The 16551-nt window shown below is 38.8% G+C and overlaps 1 protein-coding gene across 6 annotated transcripts in view; it reads right to left on the reverse strand.

Moving 5' to 3' along the window:
• Positions 1–16551, reverse strand: part of MECOM (MDS1 and EVI1 complex locus) — a 671393-nt gene that overhangs the window by 32244 nt on the left and 622598 nt on the right. For 4 of the 6 annotated variants that reach the window (XM_051983138.1, XM_051983136.1, XM_051983141.1 and 1 more), the window contains 4 exons: positions 15893–16109; positions 11570–11717; positions 7915–8071; positions 517–1870 (listed from right to left, as the gene is read on the reverse strand). In XM_051983138.1, coding sequence (XP_051839098.1) covers positions 517–1870; positions 7915–8071; positions 11570–11717; positions 15893–16109 — 1876 coding nt within the window. The remainder of the gene's footprint in view (positions 1–516; positions 1871–7914; positions 8072–11569; positions 11718–15892; positions 16110–16551) is intronic. The other 2 variants (XM_051983139.1, XM_051983137.1) reach the window with 1 other exon arrangement.

The raw sequence follows: 16551 nt of genomic DNA on the forward strand, positions 1-16551 counted from the left end.
ACAACCTTCAGCCACTTGACAAGGTATTTTAAACAGAGTTTTTCTATAAATTCTACTCAGTAAAGTGAGTACTCAAAAAACTAGATTTACTGTCAAAGAAAAAAAACATAGAAGGTATTTCAAATTCTGAACATTCATGCCTTGCCACATCTCTGTGATGGATTACATCAACTTATGGTACTTTAGTGGCACCACATGTTGGGTACCAACTGAGAAGGAGAGAAATGAGGGGGAAAAGAAGGAAGGAAGGAAAAAGAAAGAAAGAAAGAATTGAAGAAAGAAAGAGAAAGGCAGAAAGAGACAGAGAGAGAAGGACACAGGAAGAGAAGGAGAAAGGAAGAAAGAGAGAAAAAGAGAGAGAGAGGAAAAGAGACAGAAAGAGAGAGAGAGAGAGAGAGAGAGAGAGAGAGAGAGAGAGAGAGAGAGACAGACACACTTCTTGGCAGGCAGCAAACTTTTCCCCCTAGATCATGAATAAAGTTTTCAGATAAAGGTGCATTCTGACTAGCCCATTACCTGTAAATGGGGTCCATAAAGAAAGGAGTTGGTCTGGCGTGCTGCAAAGAGGCATCTGAAGCCTTCCTTTGGTCAATGCTGCCTCCTTTCTTTTCACCAAAAACATGGTTCTTCCGAGGCTCAGTTGACTTCGTCCCACTGGCTCGGCTCCGGCTACCCATGCTCAGGTCCAGAGGCTGATCTTGGCTTGTGAGAGGCGTTGCTGCTGGTTTGGAGGTGGCCGGAGTAACAGATTTCTCCTCCTTCCTTTTAGTGGTGAGGTCAAAGGGTGATTCGGGGCTACCCTTCTGGTTTTTCTTCCCATCGCCTGGTGATTGGGGCTCCATTTTCAAAGGTAACGGTCTCAAGTCTCTATCAGGAAATGGGTACATTGACTGAGAGAATGCTGGAAAAAATGGGAGGGGAAACATGGAAGGGTAAGGTAAAGCGCCAACTTTTTTGTCTTGTAGCCCCACCAGTCCTGTGGAACCAAAGTATTTTTCAGCAATAGACGCAATAGCTTTTATAGAATCATTCACCGCTCCCGACACTGCAGTTTGCTCCTCTAAAGATGGTGAGAAAATGGAATGATTGCTGTATTCTTTCTTATTATTTATTGCAGCCAAACTCTGCAGAGGGCTTACTTTGTCTTTGAACATTTTACCATTTTCTTTAAATTTCTCTTTATCACTTTCAAGGTCACTTTCGAGATCAGAGCCAGAGGTGGTTTCCAGGTCACTGCCACTTGGGGTACTGACATCATCAAGGTCACTACTCTCTGACTGGTCACTGATTTTTTCAAGGGGTCTCTCTTCAGAGGACCTCTCAGGCTGGAGTTCCACTGGCTTATTTTCCCCTACAGGGGGGTGTTTATTTAGTGCCTTCAAAATATCCTGGGTGGCTGGCAGTATCTGAGGATGTGTCATGAGGGGACTTTGACTTTTGTTTCGTTCAGTACTCGGTAGTCCTTTAACAGGAGAACTAGCAGGTATCAAGGGCGGCCTGTGGTACAAGCCAGAAGGAAACAAACCGGGGAAGCTAAAAGAAAATCCAGGAGCTGTTGGAAAGGTAAGACCAGCAGAATGCCTGTTGGCACCAAAATAGTCAGCAAGGCCCGGATTGCCATGATTCATATTAACCATGGACGTTTTATCCATAGCTGGGGTCCCAGGAAGTGAAATGCCTTGGCCAAAAAATCCACCTGCTGCAAAATGGTTCTTGCCCTCACAAAACCTCCTGTGCTTATTTAAGGAAGACGTAGTGCTGAACATTTGTCCACAGTCTTTGCACTTGATTTGGGTCCTGCAATCAGCATGCATGCGCTTATGACGACAAAGATTTGAAAACTGGGTATAGGATTTATGGCAGACCTCACCTGTGTACAAACAACAAAAAACAGTCTCAGGCGGGATGGCAGGCAAGCGGTCGGACTTTAGTAAATCATCGCGATTCCTTTCACCCTCCCCCCACAAATGTCCATCACGGAGCCAGAGAGGGACGTCTCTCTGTGGGAGCGAAGCGGGCGCCCACGCCAAACCGGAGAAACCTCATTTCCAAAGAGGCCAGAGCGAGCCATCCAACCTGACAAATGTCTTTAAGATAGCACATACCCCCCAAAAATGGAAATTTAAATAAAAAATAACAGAGACACACAGAGAAAATATCTCTTGGCGGATTCTCATGGGCTGTGTATTTTCAAAAGGCTTTTGATTTCCTGGGGAAAGTTTAAAAATGTGTCATGCAATGATTCACCAATGTGACCCCAGTAAGATAATAACAAGGAAATTGTCCAAAACAGAATAGATTTGCAACACAAGATGCAGTCATTTAAAAAAGGCAAAAAAAAATTTCTTGTGCTGTTGGGCTCTCGAACAAAATTAAGCCATTCCCCTCCCCTCTGTATATCTCTGTATCATATAATTCACCTTTATTTTTCTATCCCCTTGGGGGAAAAGCCTGTGACTGTGCTAGTCTCACTTAATGTGTATTATATCATCAGCTCTCATCATTCACACATCAAAGCCACACAACAATGCACATTGTGTATTCGGAGACATTTTTAACAATCATTTTCATGATTTGAGAAAGACTGACATAATTTACAATGGGTCTATTTTAAGTCAGCAAAGGAAGCTCAATTGAATGTACCCCATCCTGCATCGCTGGTTCCCATGAACAGCGATCACGTCCTCTAACTTCCCCTCACACTGGTGCTTGTGTTAACCTTCCTGCTCCTGGAAACCCCTGTCCTTGAGAAACACGGTCACTGGCTGTCATATCTCAACCATTTATCTCAGGGCTTGACTTCTTCAGCTTGGGAGCCAAAAAAAAAAAAAAAAAAAAAGTCACTGTCTGTCTGAGGGTTTGTGGGACAGGAGAGCTCGGCGAGAACCAGAGCTCCTGCTACAGATAAAGTCTTACGGTCTCCGTGGGTCTGTGTTCATGGCTCCATCTGCCTCGGCCTCCTCACTCTATATCCTTGGTGAATTCCTTGAAAGAGGCAGAATGCTGATAGTTCCAACAAGCACCCATAGGTACTCGATAGGATCAGCTCCTATGGGTGGGATTTCTGCTTTTATACTTCCTCGCTTAGCTAGCCCATAGAAAAACTTAGTTTACCAGTCATTTCTAAAGCAAATTCACTTTGAAAAGGAAAAAAAAAAAACAATATGGTCCACATTCATCCTTTAATTCTTTTGGGAGTAGCTGTATTTGACTGATGACCTATTAAACTAAAGTCATTTTAAAAACTCAAGTATCAGGGCAATTTTTTACCAAAATAGTTTAAAAAAAATAATAATAATCTCCTCTCAAATAAAGCTCACACTTTGAAATCAAAGGACAACCCCCTCCAAGTAAGAACCACAAAATAACTCTGTCTTATTCCACTCTAAATGTCTACATGTCTTACCAAGTATGAATAAATATATTATTAAGCTAAAGAAAAAACAATCAGCTTATTCAGGTGCCTCATGGGTATACTCCAAAGTGAAAGCATTTAGAGAGATAGTGTCAGTAGAGATACAAGTGTTCAAATTCAGATACTTAATAGCTGTGTAACCCTGGCCAAATCATCTTCTATAAGTCTCAGTTTTCTTACTTTAAATGGGTAAGATGTATTCAATGATCTCTATGGATTTTCCCCCCACTCACTCAAGATATTAACAGCAGCACCTATTTTTTAGGGCTAAGAGGATCGGATGGGATAATATATGCAAGTCATTTTGCAAACAGAAAGTCCTATATAAAGACTAGTTATTATCAGTGCTGTGATTGCTATTATTATGATTATCCTAAAAGTCCCTAACAATGAATGTCATCAACAAGTCATCCAAAATTATTCTAACAGCAAATATTACCAAGATTCTGATTGAAAATTTTAAAATACTTAACAAGAATTTGATTTACATTATTAGAGCCTTATCACTGAAATTTGGTAAATATATTATTTAATGTAAGCATGTGATAGTATCCGGTCTGGGTACGAGTCTTCCTCTGATGCATATTTGCAGTGTAATTCTGGGGAAGATGTCTAATTTTGGATGCCTCCAAGCAACTCTCAACATAAGTTTCAGAGGATTTGCTGATTTTCCTTGGTGAAGGGATTTTTGTAGCAGGGAGTCTCTTCACTGATAAAATCACCATTAAAAAAAAAATCAAGAATTTTATTTAATTTAGATTAAAACACACCACAAAAGATCCCTAGATCAGAAGTCTGAGGCCCTGACAGCTTATTATCCATGTATCCTATGAATCACATCCTCTCTCCCAGGCTTGGTTTCTGCATTTGTAACATTAGAGGTGGACGAGATGACTTGAAGTCTCTTCCTTCATTAATATACATCCAATGGCCTTGTTCTGTCACTCTTCCTCACTATAGGACTATGGTCAAGTTCCTTAACAATCCCCTCATCTGTATAACATCTGGACTGCCTCACGCAGTTACTGTGAGGAAAGTACTTTGTAAACCTTATAGAATAATACATAAATGGGAGTTATCATTAACATAATTTTCCCTCCACAGATACAGGGCTAGGAAGATTCTGCTTTTGGGACTGAGAAATTTCATGTGAAGAGCCCCATGTCTGGTCCCTTTGGGTATCCTTTTAAGAAGAAGCCCACCAGTAGGTAGACCTCCCAGTTAAGACATTTTAAAAGTTTGCCATTTAACCAAACGAATTCTGGTTTTCAGTGTGGCTTCCCTTCCCAGAAACACCGGCAATGTTTTTCCTTAATATTTTATAGCTGGAGGAGCTTAGAAAGAGCAATGGCTTTCACATTTTTGGGTAATATCAGGTGCATCTGGCCTCTCTATTGGCACCTTATTATTGTTTGGATGAGCCACATCTGTCCCTCACATCTCCAAACCTCATCATTTGGGAGACCTTGATCACCACAAAGCTCCAAGTACCATCAGCCTAACTGATGCTGAAGGGCCCTCTATTCTGTAATCTTCGGAGGAACAAGGAATTAGCTTGCAGCAAAAGTTGCATATTTTCTACTTATTAAACAAATTAAGGCCTATTTTGAATAGATCCCGCCTATTAGGGCATGTGGTTTCTATTTGAGGAGGCTGAAGCATTTGGGGTAGTCAGCAAATAATTACCTTCGTGTTGGTAAGTTTTCACTCAAGCTTGGGCGGGACACTGTAATAAGAGACAGTTGCCATAAACAGACCAGTGGGCTCAATCGTGGTGTGTGGCCATTTGTCGAGAAACAGATATCAACTTTAGGTGACCCTCCTCCACTATCCAACCCCCCAATCCCAACTCCTGATTTTTCAAATCTTTTGTTCTGAAATTACACGGCTATTATTCGTAATTATTCTCGGGGCCCCGTTATACTTTGTACTTGAGGATTGCAGTTGCCGGGTAAATTTCCTGGTGATTACTGAGAATGCATTAATGGGAAACAGTTTATTTGATTTTATTAGAAAAAGCCTCCACGCTCTCAAGTGGAATACTTGATCCCCATACAACTGGAAGCACAGCTCTGGGAATCTTGGCTGAATGGAATCATCATGTTTTGACTTTTTTCTGCAACTGATCAATAATAAAAACTGATGATAAATAAATCAATTAATAAAACTGTTAATAATCAATAAATGATGATTTATTGCATCAGATTATATCTTTGCTTTGACCAAAAAGTGAAACAAAAATAAATGACCTATACCAGTATCACAGGGAATTACAACCTAAAGTCAAAAATTTCTTCTTAGAGACGAGGATTCTCAAACTCCCATAGTACAATCATTTCCCTGCCTTTTGAAAATCTCCCAAGGAGTAATAAGTATCAGAGGCAGGATTTGAACTCAGGTCTGTTCTGTTCCTCAGAAAGCCAAGGGAATTAAGAGCCAAACAAGATGGTGGGATAATTAGGAAAGAAAAAGGACGTGTCTCTAACTTCTTAGAAGTAGAAGGGAGGGCAGCCTCAGTTTCAAAAGGAGAGTGAGTGGTATGGCAAAAACAAATGAATAAATACTGGTTCTAGAGTGGAAGACCTGGATTCCAATTTCACCTCCGACTGTGGACAAATCCCTGAGCTTTGGTCTAGTTGCCTTTCAAATAAAAACTTTGAACCAGATGGATTCTGAGCTACTCCCCCCTCCCCCCAACTATCTGTGGACCTATGGAAACAAACTCTGGGAATCTCTTTTTTTTTTTTTTTTTGGCCCATTTTTTTTCAACTCCTTTCACTGTTTCCTTTATAGTAGAATGTTTTTGTCTTTTTTATTCTCTAGTCCTTGACACACTGTATGGCACATAGTAGGCATCTAACAAATATTGCTAAATGGTATTGAAAGGCTCTGCCGCAAACTGTTTTATAATAAAGACCAAAACTGAGGCCGTGACAGAACTATTCACCTTGCCAGGTGACTGAAGGGTGACTCAATGTAATAAATAGATTTCAACAGTATCCATGTGCATTTGTGTCAGAAAGTAGAATTTTTAAAATTTTTAAATGGGCAGAGATGAGTAGATGATCAGGTTTAAGGAATTCTTTTAAATCCTCTTTAAAAGAAAAAAAAAGATAGATGCCTGTTTGCTATAACATTTTATCTCAATTCACATGATCTTTTATATTTGTTGTTTCCCAAAATGAGGAAGATTTAAATCTGAGCTCTATTTCCCAAGGCAGCACACTATTGGACTTCCCTTCCATCATGTACTCAAGTAGAGTTGCTGCAGCTCAGATGACCAGGAAACCATTGAGTTTCTTGTTTTCCCAGTGCTTACCATGGTGCTAGGGCAGATAGTGAACACTTAATAAATGCTTGCTGATTGACTGCATTTCAACATCATGGTGCTAAGTATATTGGGAATGGGTGGAGATCAACACATTGTTTCCCCCAATAGAATGGAAGTCTTTTGAGGGCAGAGACTATTGTGCTTTGGCTTCTGCATCCCAAAGCCCATTTTACCAAACACAAACTCCCATTTTCCAGGTAGCACATAGTAAGTACTTGACAAATGCTTGGACATCGACTAACAGTGGCTAAAAGAAATAAGCTAATGGGAGGGAACAGTTTCAACTTTCCTTGGAAAGGCTGGAAAAGAGAAACCAGACCTAATGCCCATAATACCTCTGAAGCTTATTATCCAGTGTGGCCCTGAATAAGTCATGACCACCGTGAGTCTGAGTTTCTTTTCTTTTCTTTTCTTTCTTTCTTTCTTTCTTTTTTTTTTTTTTTTAAATGAGAGGGTTGAATCAGATAGCTTTTTAAAGTTCTTTCCAGCTCTGATCCTACGATGGTATGAAAGGTGATAAGAGCCAGAGATTTCCAGGATGCTAGGTGCTAATAATATGAGGCTTCCAGAATCCTTCCCATTAAAGCAGGCTTTTTCTGGGGGGCATAAAGGGAACAATCTCTCCATTACAATGAACATTTACATATTTTCAAAGAACATCGGGAATATGACTCTAAATTTTAAAATAGGCAGAGGTGGCTAGGTTGTCAGGTTTAAGGAATTCTTTTAAAAGGAAAATAAGATAGATGTCTGTTTGCCATAACATCTCATCTCACTTCACGAGATCTTTTATATTTATTGTTTTCCAAAACGAAGAAGATTTACAATCTGAGCTCCATTTGGCTGGCTGGCTCCAATCTGAATCCCTTTGAGGCTGCCCTTTTTTTATTACAGAAACACTTCCATTCTTCCCCGTTGTCTCCATGCTCCCTCATGCTACTGATTTCATCGGAAAGAAAGGTCCCTAGGGGGCTTCAAGGGAACATGGCAAACAAATCTGAGTGAGGAAAGAACTATTATACATGCACACATACACATACACACACATACACACGTATACACACAAACTTGGCACCCCTTCTTCAGCCCCCTTCTACCCCATGTCAATAACCTTCTGAGAAAAGACAGACCCAAGTAGAGAGATGGGCAAGGGGAGGGAAGAACTTACAGATGAAGGGCTTCACACTGCTGTGGATGTGCTTGTGTTGTTTGAGGCCGGACGACGTGGCAAACGTTTTGCCACACTCCGGGCACGCGTGGGCCCGGGCTCCGACATGCTGGGAGCGAATGTGCCTCTGAAGGTTGCTAGGGTCCGTGAAAACCTGCTAGGAAATGAGTACTGATTAATCAAGAAATTTAAGTCAAATATAGAACCAACAGGACCAGCAAACAACACAACAGAGGGGTTCTGGCTGACTTTGTTGGCATCTTCCCTTCCCATCAAGACCCCCCAAAAAGTAGGATTTCACAAGCAGACCACCACCGTCTCCCTTGGTTCTTTTAAAAGGTCCTAGGGCTGATCACCAGCATCTGCTTTCCCCCAAGTCCGCATTACATGGAATGGGGGGGGGGTTCCTCTTTTTTCAGTATTGCCACATGACACAGAGGGACCAAATGGCCCCAAAACCAACTAAAAGGGGGCTGTAATTACCAGTATAAAGAAAACCAGTCTGAACCTGGTTCTCTCTATGTGACTGAATAAGTCACTGAAACTCTTCCGGACTCAGATTGGTCATTTCTACAATGAAGATGAACTAGAAAGACATTTTAAAAATAAATTTTGCCATGTCACAAACTATTTGGAAAGTCTAGTGGAGCCCACAGAGCTCCTTCTTAGAATTGTTTTTAAAATGGATAAAATGAAATGCATAGGATGACAAAAGAAATCAATTCTATGAAATGCAATTATCAAGATAATTAAAAATCCCAGACCCCAGATTAAGAAATCTTAGACTAGAAGGAGCTCTAGTTCCTTTCTCACTCTGTGCCAAAGACCCTTTATAACTAGCAAACTACATTCTCTCCCTGGGTACACAGGCAGGCCTTCTTCAGAATTAAAGGAGAATCCTTTCTTCCATGTGAAGTCACAGACTTTCTCAAAACAATGCCAGAGGTAAAAACGTTCATGGACTTAGAGTGTTCTGGAGAAATGGAATACAAATATCCCCTTGTCTCCCTGAATCCCTTAAGGGTCTCATATATCTCCAGAGACACATCCTGTCAAATCTCAGTGTGTTTTTTTTTTTTTTAATTCACGAGTACAAAAATGGAAAGATAACAATTGCTGTTATCTCTGACTTCCTCAGCCACAGATATTTCCATAAGTGCCTATGAGCCATCGGACATTTCCGTAATTCAAGGACTGTTTTGCATTTTGCTTTTGATACAATGGAGGAGATCTGGTGAATTTATTTGTACAGAAGCCTCCTCGCAATATGGAAGAATATTCTTTTCTTATAGACACTCGATGTTTGAGTTAAAACTAGCCTGTTCAGAATTCCATCTGCCAGCTCTGCAGAATGTCCTTCCTCCCTTCACCCCCAATTTCTGGCCCAGCCTTCTTCAAGAATCACATCGACAGGATCTTTTCCTGTTTCACTAATTAAAGGACTTTCCTTCCCACCTCAAATTATCCTATTTATATTTATCTGTTTAGATGCTATATCCCACTCCCCAGGTCCCCTCCTCCCCCAGTAAAAGGTAAAGCTTATAAGGGCGCTGACACTTGTTATTTTTTTCTCTGTATCGAGAACAATGTCTTATGTTTATACATACTTAATCACTAAGTGCTTATTGGATTGGCCTCCTAGGCCAGCGGCCAAATCACATCATGCAAGAATATGGACGGAAAATGTCCTTAACAGTCACTGCCAGTATCACAAAACTTGCTAACTTCCTCACAAGTTGCTCATTTTATAAATAATCATATAATTAAAATAAATAATAATACAGCACTTTAAGATCAACAAAGTTCTTTGCACGTATTATCTCACTTGATCCTCACAATGAGCCTGAGAGATAGGTGCGATATTACTCCCATTTACCAGATGATGAAACTGAGGCAGACAGAAGTTAAATTATTCACACAGTTAGTAGATTCATGTAGCAAGATTTGCTTCCCAATTGGGAAGATGCCTTCCCAATGCAAGTCTTATTACATTCCTAATAAATATGCATATATTATATAACTGTAGTATAACATATGCACATATTATGTAATTGGTGTCTAATATATGCACCTATATAATTGTCTAATGTGTGCAAATATTATATAATTGCCCGTTTCTATATATGTCTATATATATAAATATAATATAGTGTATTTATACTATACATATATCCAATATACTATATATAATTTATAAAATATAGCAATGTATACCATACATATAATATACACATACTATTTTTTAGATGGGAAAACCGGACATGACAATGGATAAAGTACTAGACTTGAAGTCACAATCAATAGTCAGTTGATTCAACTGATTTCACTTTAACAAAAAAAAAAAAAAAAAAAAAAGTAAGATAAGGGGAAAACACGGGGATACATAGGGCCAATGCTTAAAAGAAACAAGCTGGGGAAAATGCAGATAAATGCATCTTGTATAAGTAATACAGTAAAGCTGAATTCAGATTCCACCTCAGATAATTACTAGCTGAATGACCCTGAGCAAGTCCCTTAATTTCTTTTTGCCTCAATTTCCTAAACTGTAAAATAGAGATAATAATAGCACCTACCTCATAGGACTGTTGGGAGGATCAAATAAAATAATATGTTATATATTGGATTACTTGCCATCTAGGGGAGAGGGTAGAGGAAGGGAGGAAAAAAATTTGGAATACAAGATTTTGCAAAGTTGAATGTTAAAAATTATCCATGCATATGTTTTGAAAATAAAAAGCTTTAATACTTTTTTTAAAAAGAAATAATATATGTTAAATAATACTCTGTAAACCTTCAAGTGCTATATAAATGCCAGCTGTTAATGTCATTTTAAAATATTTTATATTAAATAATATTAAGCATTTATTACACATCAGGCATATATAAAATATTCATAAATCCATGTATGTATGTGTACATGTCTGTGTATACATACTTGCATGTTGACATGTGAGTGTTCTATGCATACATATAGCTTAACTCTTCCTGATCCCATTTGGTGTTATTTTGGCAAAGATCCTATTTGCTTCTCCAACTTATTTTATAGATGAGGAAGCTGAGACAAGAAAGGTTAAGTGACTTGCCCAGAGCCACATAGCTAGGAAGTGTCTGAGGCCGGACTTGAACTCATGAAGATGAATCTTTTTGACTGCAGGCCTGTTGTTCTATGCATTCATTATGTAGCCTCCTGGCCACCCCTATCAATGACTACATTTATACAATGCGTGCATATACAGTATATTAATTGTGCAGAAAACTTGGACAAAATGCAGAACAGTTCTTGCCCTCGAGGAGCTTATATTCTCCAGAAGCAAAATAGCATGGAAATAGATGCATATGTGTGTACGTGCACGAAATAGAGTCATACACAGAGGGCCAGATGTTCACAGCCTCCAATTCCATAAAACAGTCTGTAGAATCCAGAATCTCACCAGAATGTCCTGGGGCCCACCATAAACATCTTGCAAAAATAAAAGGATACCCACTAAGTGTTTTTCTTCACTATTCGAATGCCTTTTAGCATCGTACACTTTCTCCTCCTTTTCTGAGATATTTATCGCTTCTCCACTCAGGGCCTGTTTTTCTGTAGCAAGTGATGGATGGAAAAGGAGCAGAATTATAGATAGGGGCCAAATAGCCTACAAATTCACGGTACCTTGGCACAATTCTCGCATTCGTAATGTTTTCCACTATCATGTGACATCTGGTGGCGAATTAAGTTGGACTTCCAGTTAAAAGCCTTGGGACACTGATCACACTTGTATTCTCTCTCTTCCGTATGTGACAACATGTGTTTCTCCAGGCTGTGAAGACAAAAATTGATTTGAATAACAGACTGTGTTATAAAAAAAAAAAAATCACACACTACAAATCAGTAGTCAGTTGATTCAACTGATCTCACTTACAAAAATAAGATAAAGGGGAAACATGGGGACATGTGGGGTCAGTGCTCAAAAGAAGCAAGCTGTAAAAAAGGCAGAGAAATGCATCTCGTATGGCTGATACAGTAAAGCACTACCCTCTGTTCCTTCCACCATTGGGTCATCTGCCAACCTATGGGCACGGCGGACAATGAGCCCCTTGTTCTGGGTCTCCTTCCTGTGCAGGATTCTGACAGTAGCACGTGCTGCTAAGACTCACTTAATTCAACTACAAACACTCAAACAGAGGAAACTTAAGAACATGTAATGAGGCACTCGGTCATTAATGTGTGTCTGTCTTTGGGTGAAGAAAGGCCTTTTGTTTCCACCCTTATCGCCATATGGGAAACTAAGTTGGCAGCGAAAAGGCAACTTCCCAAAATGACCCTGGAAAGAAAGGAAAATATGAGCTGAGATGAATTGAGACATTAGGGAAGAGACAGAAGAAAAATGTCGGGCGGTCTTTCCATGAATGAGATCTCAGATTCCCAGCTAAGAGGACAGATGCCTGACCAGGAGCTTCTCAGAGGAGGCCCTCCCTTAACCACCAGGGACGTTTTCTTGACTCCACGTTTGACATAATTTATAGGCAGTGTGTAGTCAGTGAGAAATACAAATAAGAAGCTGCAGCCAATCATTTTCTGAGATGAGCGGGTGAACTGGACCATATTGAAATTAAATTTCTTCTCCTGCCACAGCCATGTGAGTTTTACTCTCACTAATTAATGTTAATTTGAGGGCACAGTACATCTAATATATATATATATATATATCTATATCTATATCTATATCTATATATATATATATATATATATATATATATATATATATATATATATATATATATATATATGTATATGTATATGTATATGTATATATACACATACATACATACATACATATATAAACCCTATCTACCACACGCAGTTTCCACTGAGGCACAGCAAGATAAAATTAGCATGGATATGGAAGGGAAACCATGACGCCAACCACCAAAAAGTCCAATAGCCATAAGCACTGTAGTACCAACATTTGTTTTCAGTGGCTTTCATCAACAGAGATGACAGTTCTCTCTCACTATAACATCATGGATTAAACCATCATTTATTAAGTGCCTACAGAGTACTAGGGACTGTGCTAATTGAGGGCATAAATACAAAAATGAGAGAGTTCCTCCCTACAAGAGACTGGAGCAATGTAATATGCATACATGTATTCTACTAAGATTATATGATGTATAAAATTCTGGCATTTTTTGTAACTGTTCACCTGTCTTGGATTATCTATTTGTTTCTGGGGGAAAAACAATCAAAAAATTGAGGTCTACATTCTAGACTCTTAAGAAAAAATCTTTCCATTTCAAGGGGATATAATGAATGGCTATTTCCTATAAAAATCTATGGATTAAAATTACTACTAAAATACTTGTTGGATCTTGGGGGAAAAAATATCTAATACCACAATGGCACTGGTATTTTATGCCCTTTTCCTTTCTCTTATCAAATTTCTTAGTGAAAGAGGGTAAATTTGACCTCACAAACATTAAGACTTGATAGGGTGTGATTCATGACTGAAATATCACAATGAAAGGACATATGTACCTTATTCAAAAAGAAGAGATTAGATAAGCAGGGTGGGAGGTTGACATTATATATCAAGAAGATAAATTTCAATGCGGTAATGCGTGAACCAGATGGGGCAACCAGGTAGAGAACATTTGGGTGAAAAAACAATAGAGGAAAAAAGAGAAACCATTCTATGGTGGCAGCAAACTACATTCCATCCAGCAGATTATGAAAACAGACTACGGGTTTGGGAAATAGAGCACAAAACCGTCACACAATTTTTAGGAATCCTGGGAAACTTGAGTTAACCAGGAATCTACTGGAGTTTTCTCTCTTCTAAAATCAGAGCAGCTGGACAAATTTTGGTGCACTTTTATGATCAATTAATATAATTCTCAAAAGAAAGAGTAAGTAAATAAAAGGACTGATATTTGGGAGGAACTAATTGACAAAGTATAAATGATATGAAACTTTGGGAAGAAGTAACCACACCATCTCGGAATCCATGACAAATAAGGAAGGGAAGGAAGGATTGACAAGATCTGACCCAGAGTAGATTGAGGGAGAAAGGAAATCAGAGTTTAAAGATAAAAGAAAACTAGAATCAGAACAGTTAAGAGAAAAGTGAAAGTTGAGATAAGAAAGGAGATGGTAAGAAGGAAGCTAGACCCTGACAATGAGGTCAATTCACCACAGATGGGCAAAGTACATTCCAAAGTACTGAAGAAATGATGGATGCAACTATAGGTCTGCTATCAATGATCTCTGAAAAACTGGGAAGAAAAAAGGACTAAAGATGGGCAATTGTCCCTATTTCTAAAATGTGGAGAAAGGTTATTTTTCAAATGACTAACTGTTGAGCTTGACCTTAATGAGGAGGAAGAAAAAATCCTACACATATTGTTACTGAGATGGTTTAAAAGCATTTAGAAAGTAAAGTTGTATGGATTCATGAAGAAAAAAATCTTATTCAAAAAGAAGAGATTTTATTTTTCACTTGTTGTTTAAGGATTAGCAAACTAATGCTGTAAACACAGTATACCAGGATTTCAGCAGGCATTTGACAAATTGCTTCATGACAACATTGTGAACCAGATGGAGAGATGGAGGTTGAGTGATTGTACCCTTAGGTGAATTCAAGAATGGCAAAACCAATGACTAATAGCAGAACAGAGAAAATTTCCTAATAGATTAATGTTAAAAGGTATATGTTTATTCTAGATCAATCAGAAAGGGTTTATTTAGTGTTTATAATGTTCTAAGGGATTATCATAGGTACTAAGTATATAGTAATCATAATAATTATAAATACTGGGTAAATAATAATAATAATAGAGACAACTTAGCATTTAGATAACACCTACTATGTGCCAGGCATTGTTAAACATTTTATATATACCAATGTTATCTCATTTGAACCCTAAAGCAACTTTACGAAGTATGTCCCATTATTATCTCTATTTTACAGCTGAAGAAACTGAAAGTTGAAGAACATTATGGCAGAGAGCCATAAGTGAAATGACTGGCCCAAATACACAGTTTAATAAGTGCCTGAATTCAAGTCTGCATTCTCTCCATTATGTTTAATGTTCTGTCAAGAGTTGAAATTTGACAAATTTGAAAACATAAAGCCAAAAAGGATGGCTTACAAGTTAGACAAAGAATTAGGGTTAACTATATCAGAATGCTTACTGTCTTACAGAGGGGGAGGAGGAAAAAAGGCAGAAAATTTGGAGCACTAGGTTTTGCAAAGGTGAATGGTGAAAATCATCTTTGCATGTATTTGCAAAAATAAAATACTATTGGGGGAAAGATAGAATTAGGGTTAAAAAAATCTTAACAGCCTTGAACAACGGGCCAAATCTAATAAAATGAAACTTGAAAGGGATAAAATCATAATCATACAATTGGATTATAAACAACTTGAGAGGTACCAGATGAAGGCTCTATAACTAAACAATAATTTATGTGTAAGGGGAAAAAAAGGGATTTTAATAGATTGTAAACGCAATAGGATTCAACATGGCAGTTGAAATAGATAATTCTGTAAGGAAGAAGAGGGAGAGGAAAAGAAAGAAGAAAGAAAAGAGGGACAGAGAAGGAAAAAGAGACAGGAGGAAAGAAAAGAGAAAGAAGGGGGAAGAGAAAGGGGGAGAAAGAAAGAGGAAAGAGAGGGGAAAAAATTGTACCCTGCCTTTCCACTTCTCACAACATTGTCTTCAGTTGAGATTGAATTGATTCAGTACAGAAGGTGCTTTATCAAAAGCAGTAAAATACTTTTCCTAGCCTCACATCCAAAAAATATCTCCTGATCACACGTAAAATATTCTACATTGTGTTTTTCAGGTAACAATACAATCCTTCAAAAATTTCCTGGCACGCCAGCCCAAAAATAGGTCATTTCCAACCTTTCCACCCAATGAACTCCTTGGCATTTATGAAATGGTATTATATGATTACTGCAAATACTTCTCTCAGGATGGAGTTTCTAACCTTTGCAAATCTGGAAAGACTTGGTCACACTCTTTACATTCCTGGATTTCCTGCATTTCTCGGAGGTCACTCTCACTGTCCAGCTTTGGCTGAAAGTCCTCTTCCACCATGGAGAAGGCCGAGTGAGGGGTGCTGCAGGGGAACTTCTGGTGGTCCACTAGTTCGGCTTTGGACTCGAAGAGCTGGTCACAGTCCTCACAACGGTACTGTCGCTCTTCTGTAAAACCAAGGCAGATGCTAAGGCAAGAGATAAGTAGACTGGGCCCATTTCCCCAACTCAGGGAGTACAAATGTTCAGCTATCAGCCAACGACATCATCAAGTTATCTAAGACCTTGGAGCTCTTTGCCAGCATCGTGGCTGGCTCAGAAATGAGTTGCCCAATAACACACCTCCAGAGATCAAGGAACTCTCCTCTCCATATCTATCCCCAGACTCTTTCCTACAATCACACTTGGGTCTGGTAGGGACACACATCCCAGAAATTATAAGATCATGAGCTTCAGATGTCACTTGGTCAGACCCCTCACTTATTTCACAGGTAAGAAATCTAAAACCCAGGGAAGTTAAAAGTTAGTTACCAAGTAAGTGAGTGAACAGAGTCCTGAGTGAGTGCTTCCATCACATTAATAGCCACTTAATTTCTATTATTACTCATTT

Source organism: Antechinus flavipes, chromosome 3, assembly GCF_016432865.1.
Source record: "Antechinus flavipes isolate AdamAnt ecotype Samford, QLD, Australia chromosome 3, AdamAnt_v2, whole genome shotgun sequence".
Classification (NCBI taxonomy): Eukaryota; Metazoa; Chordata; class Mammalia; order Dasyuromorphia; family Dasyuridae; genus Antechinus; species Antechinus flavipes.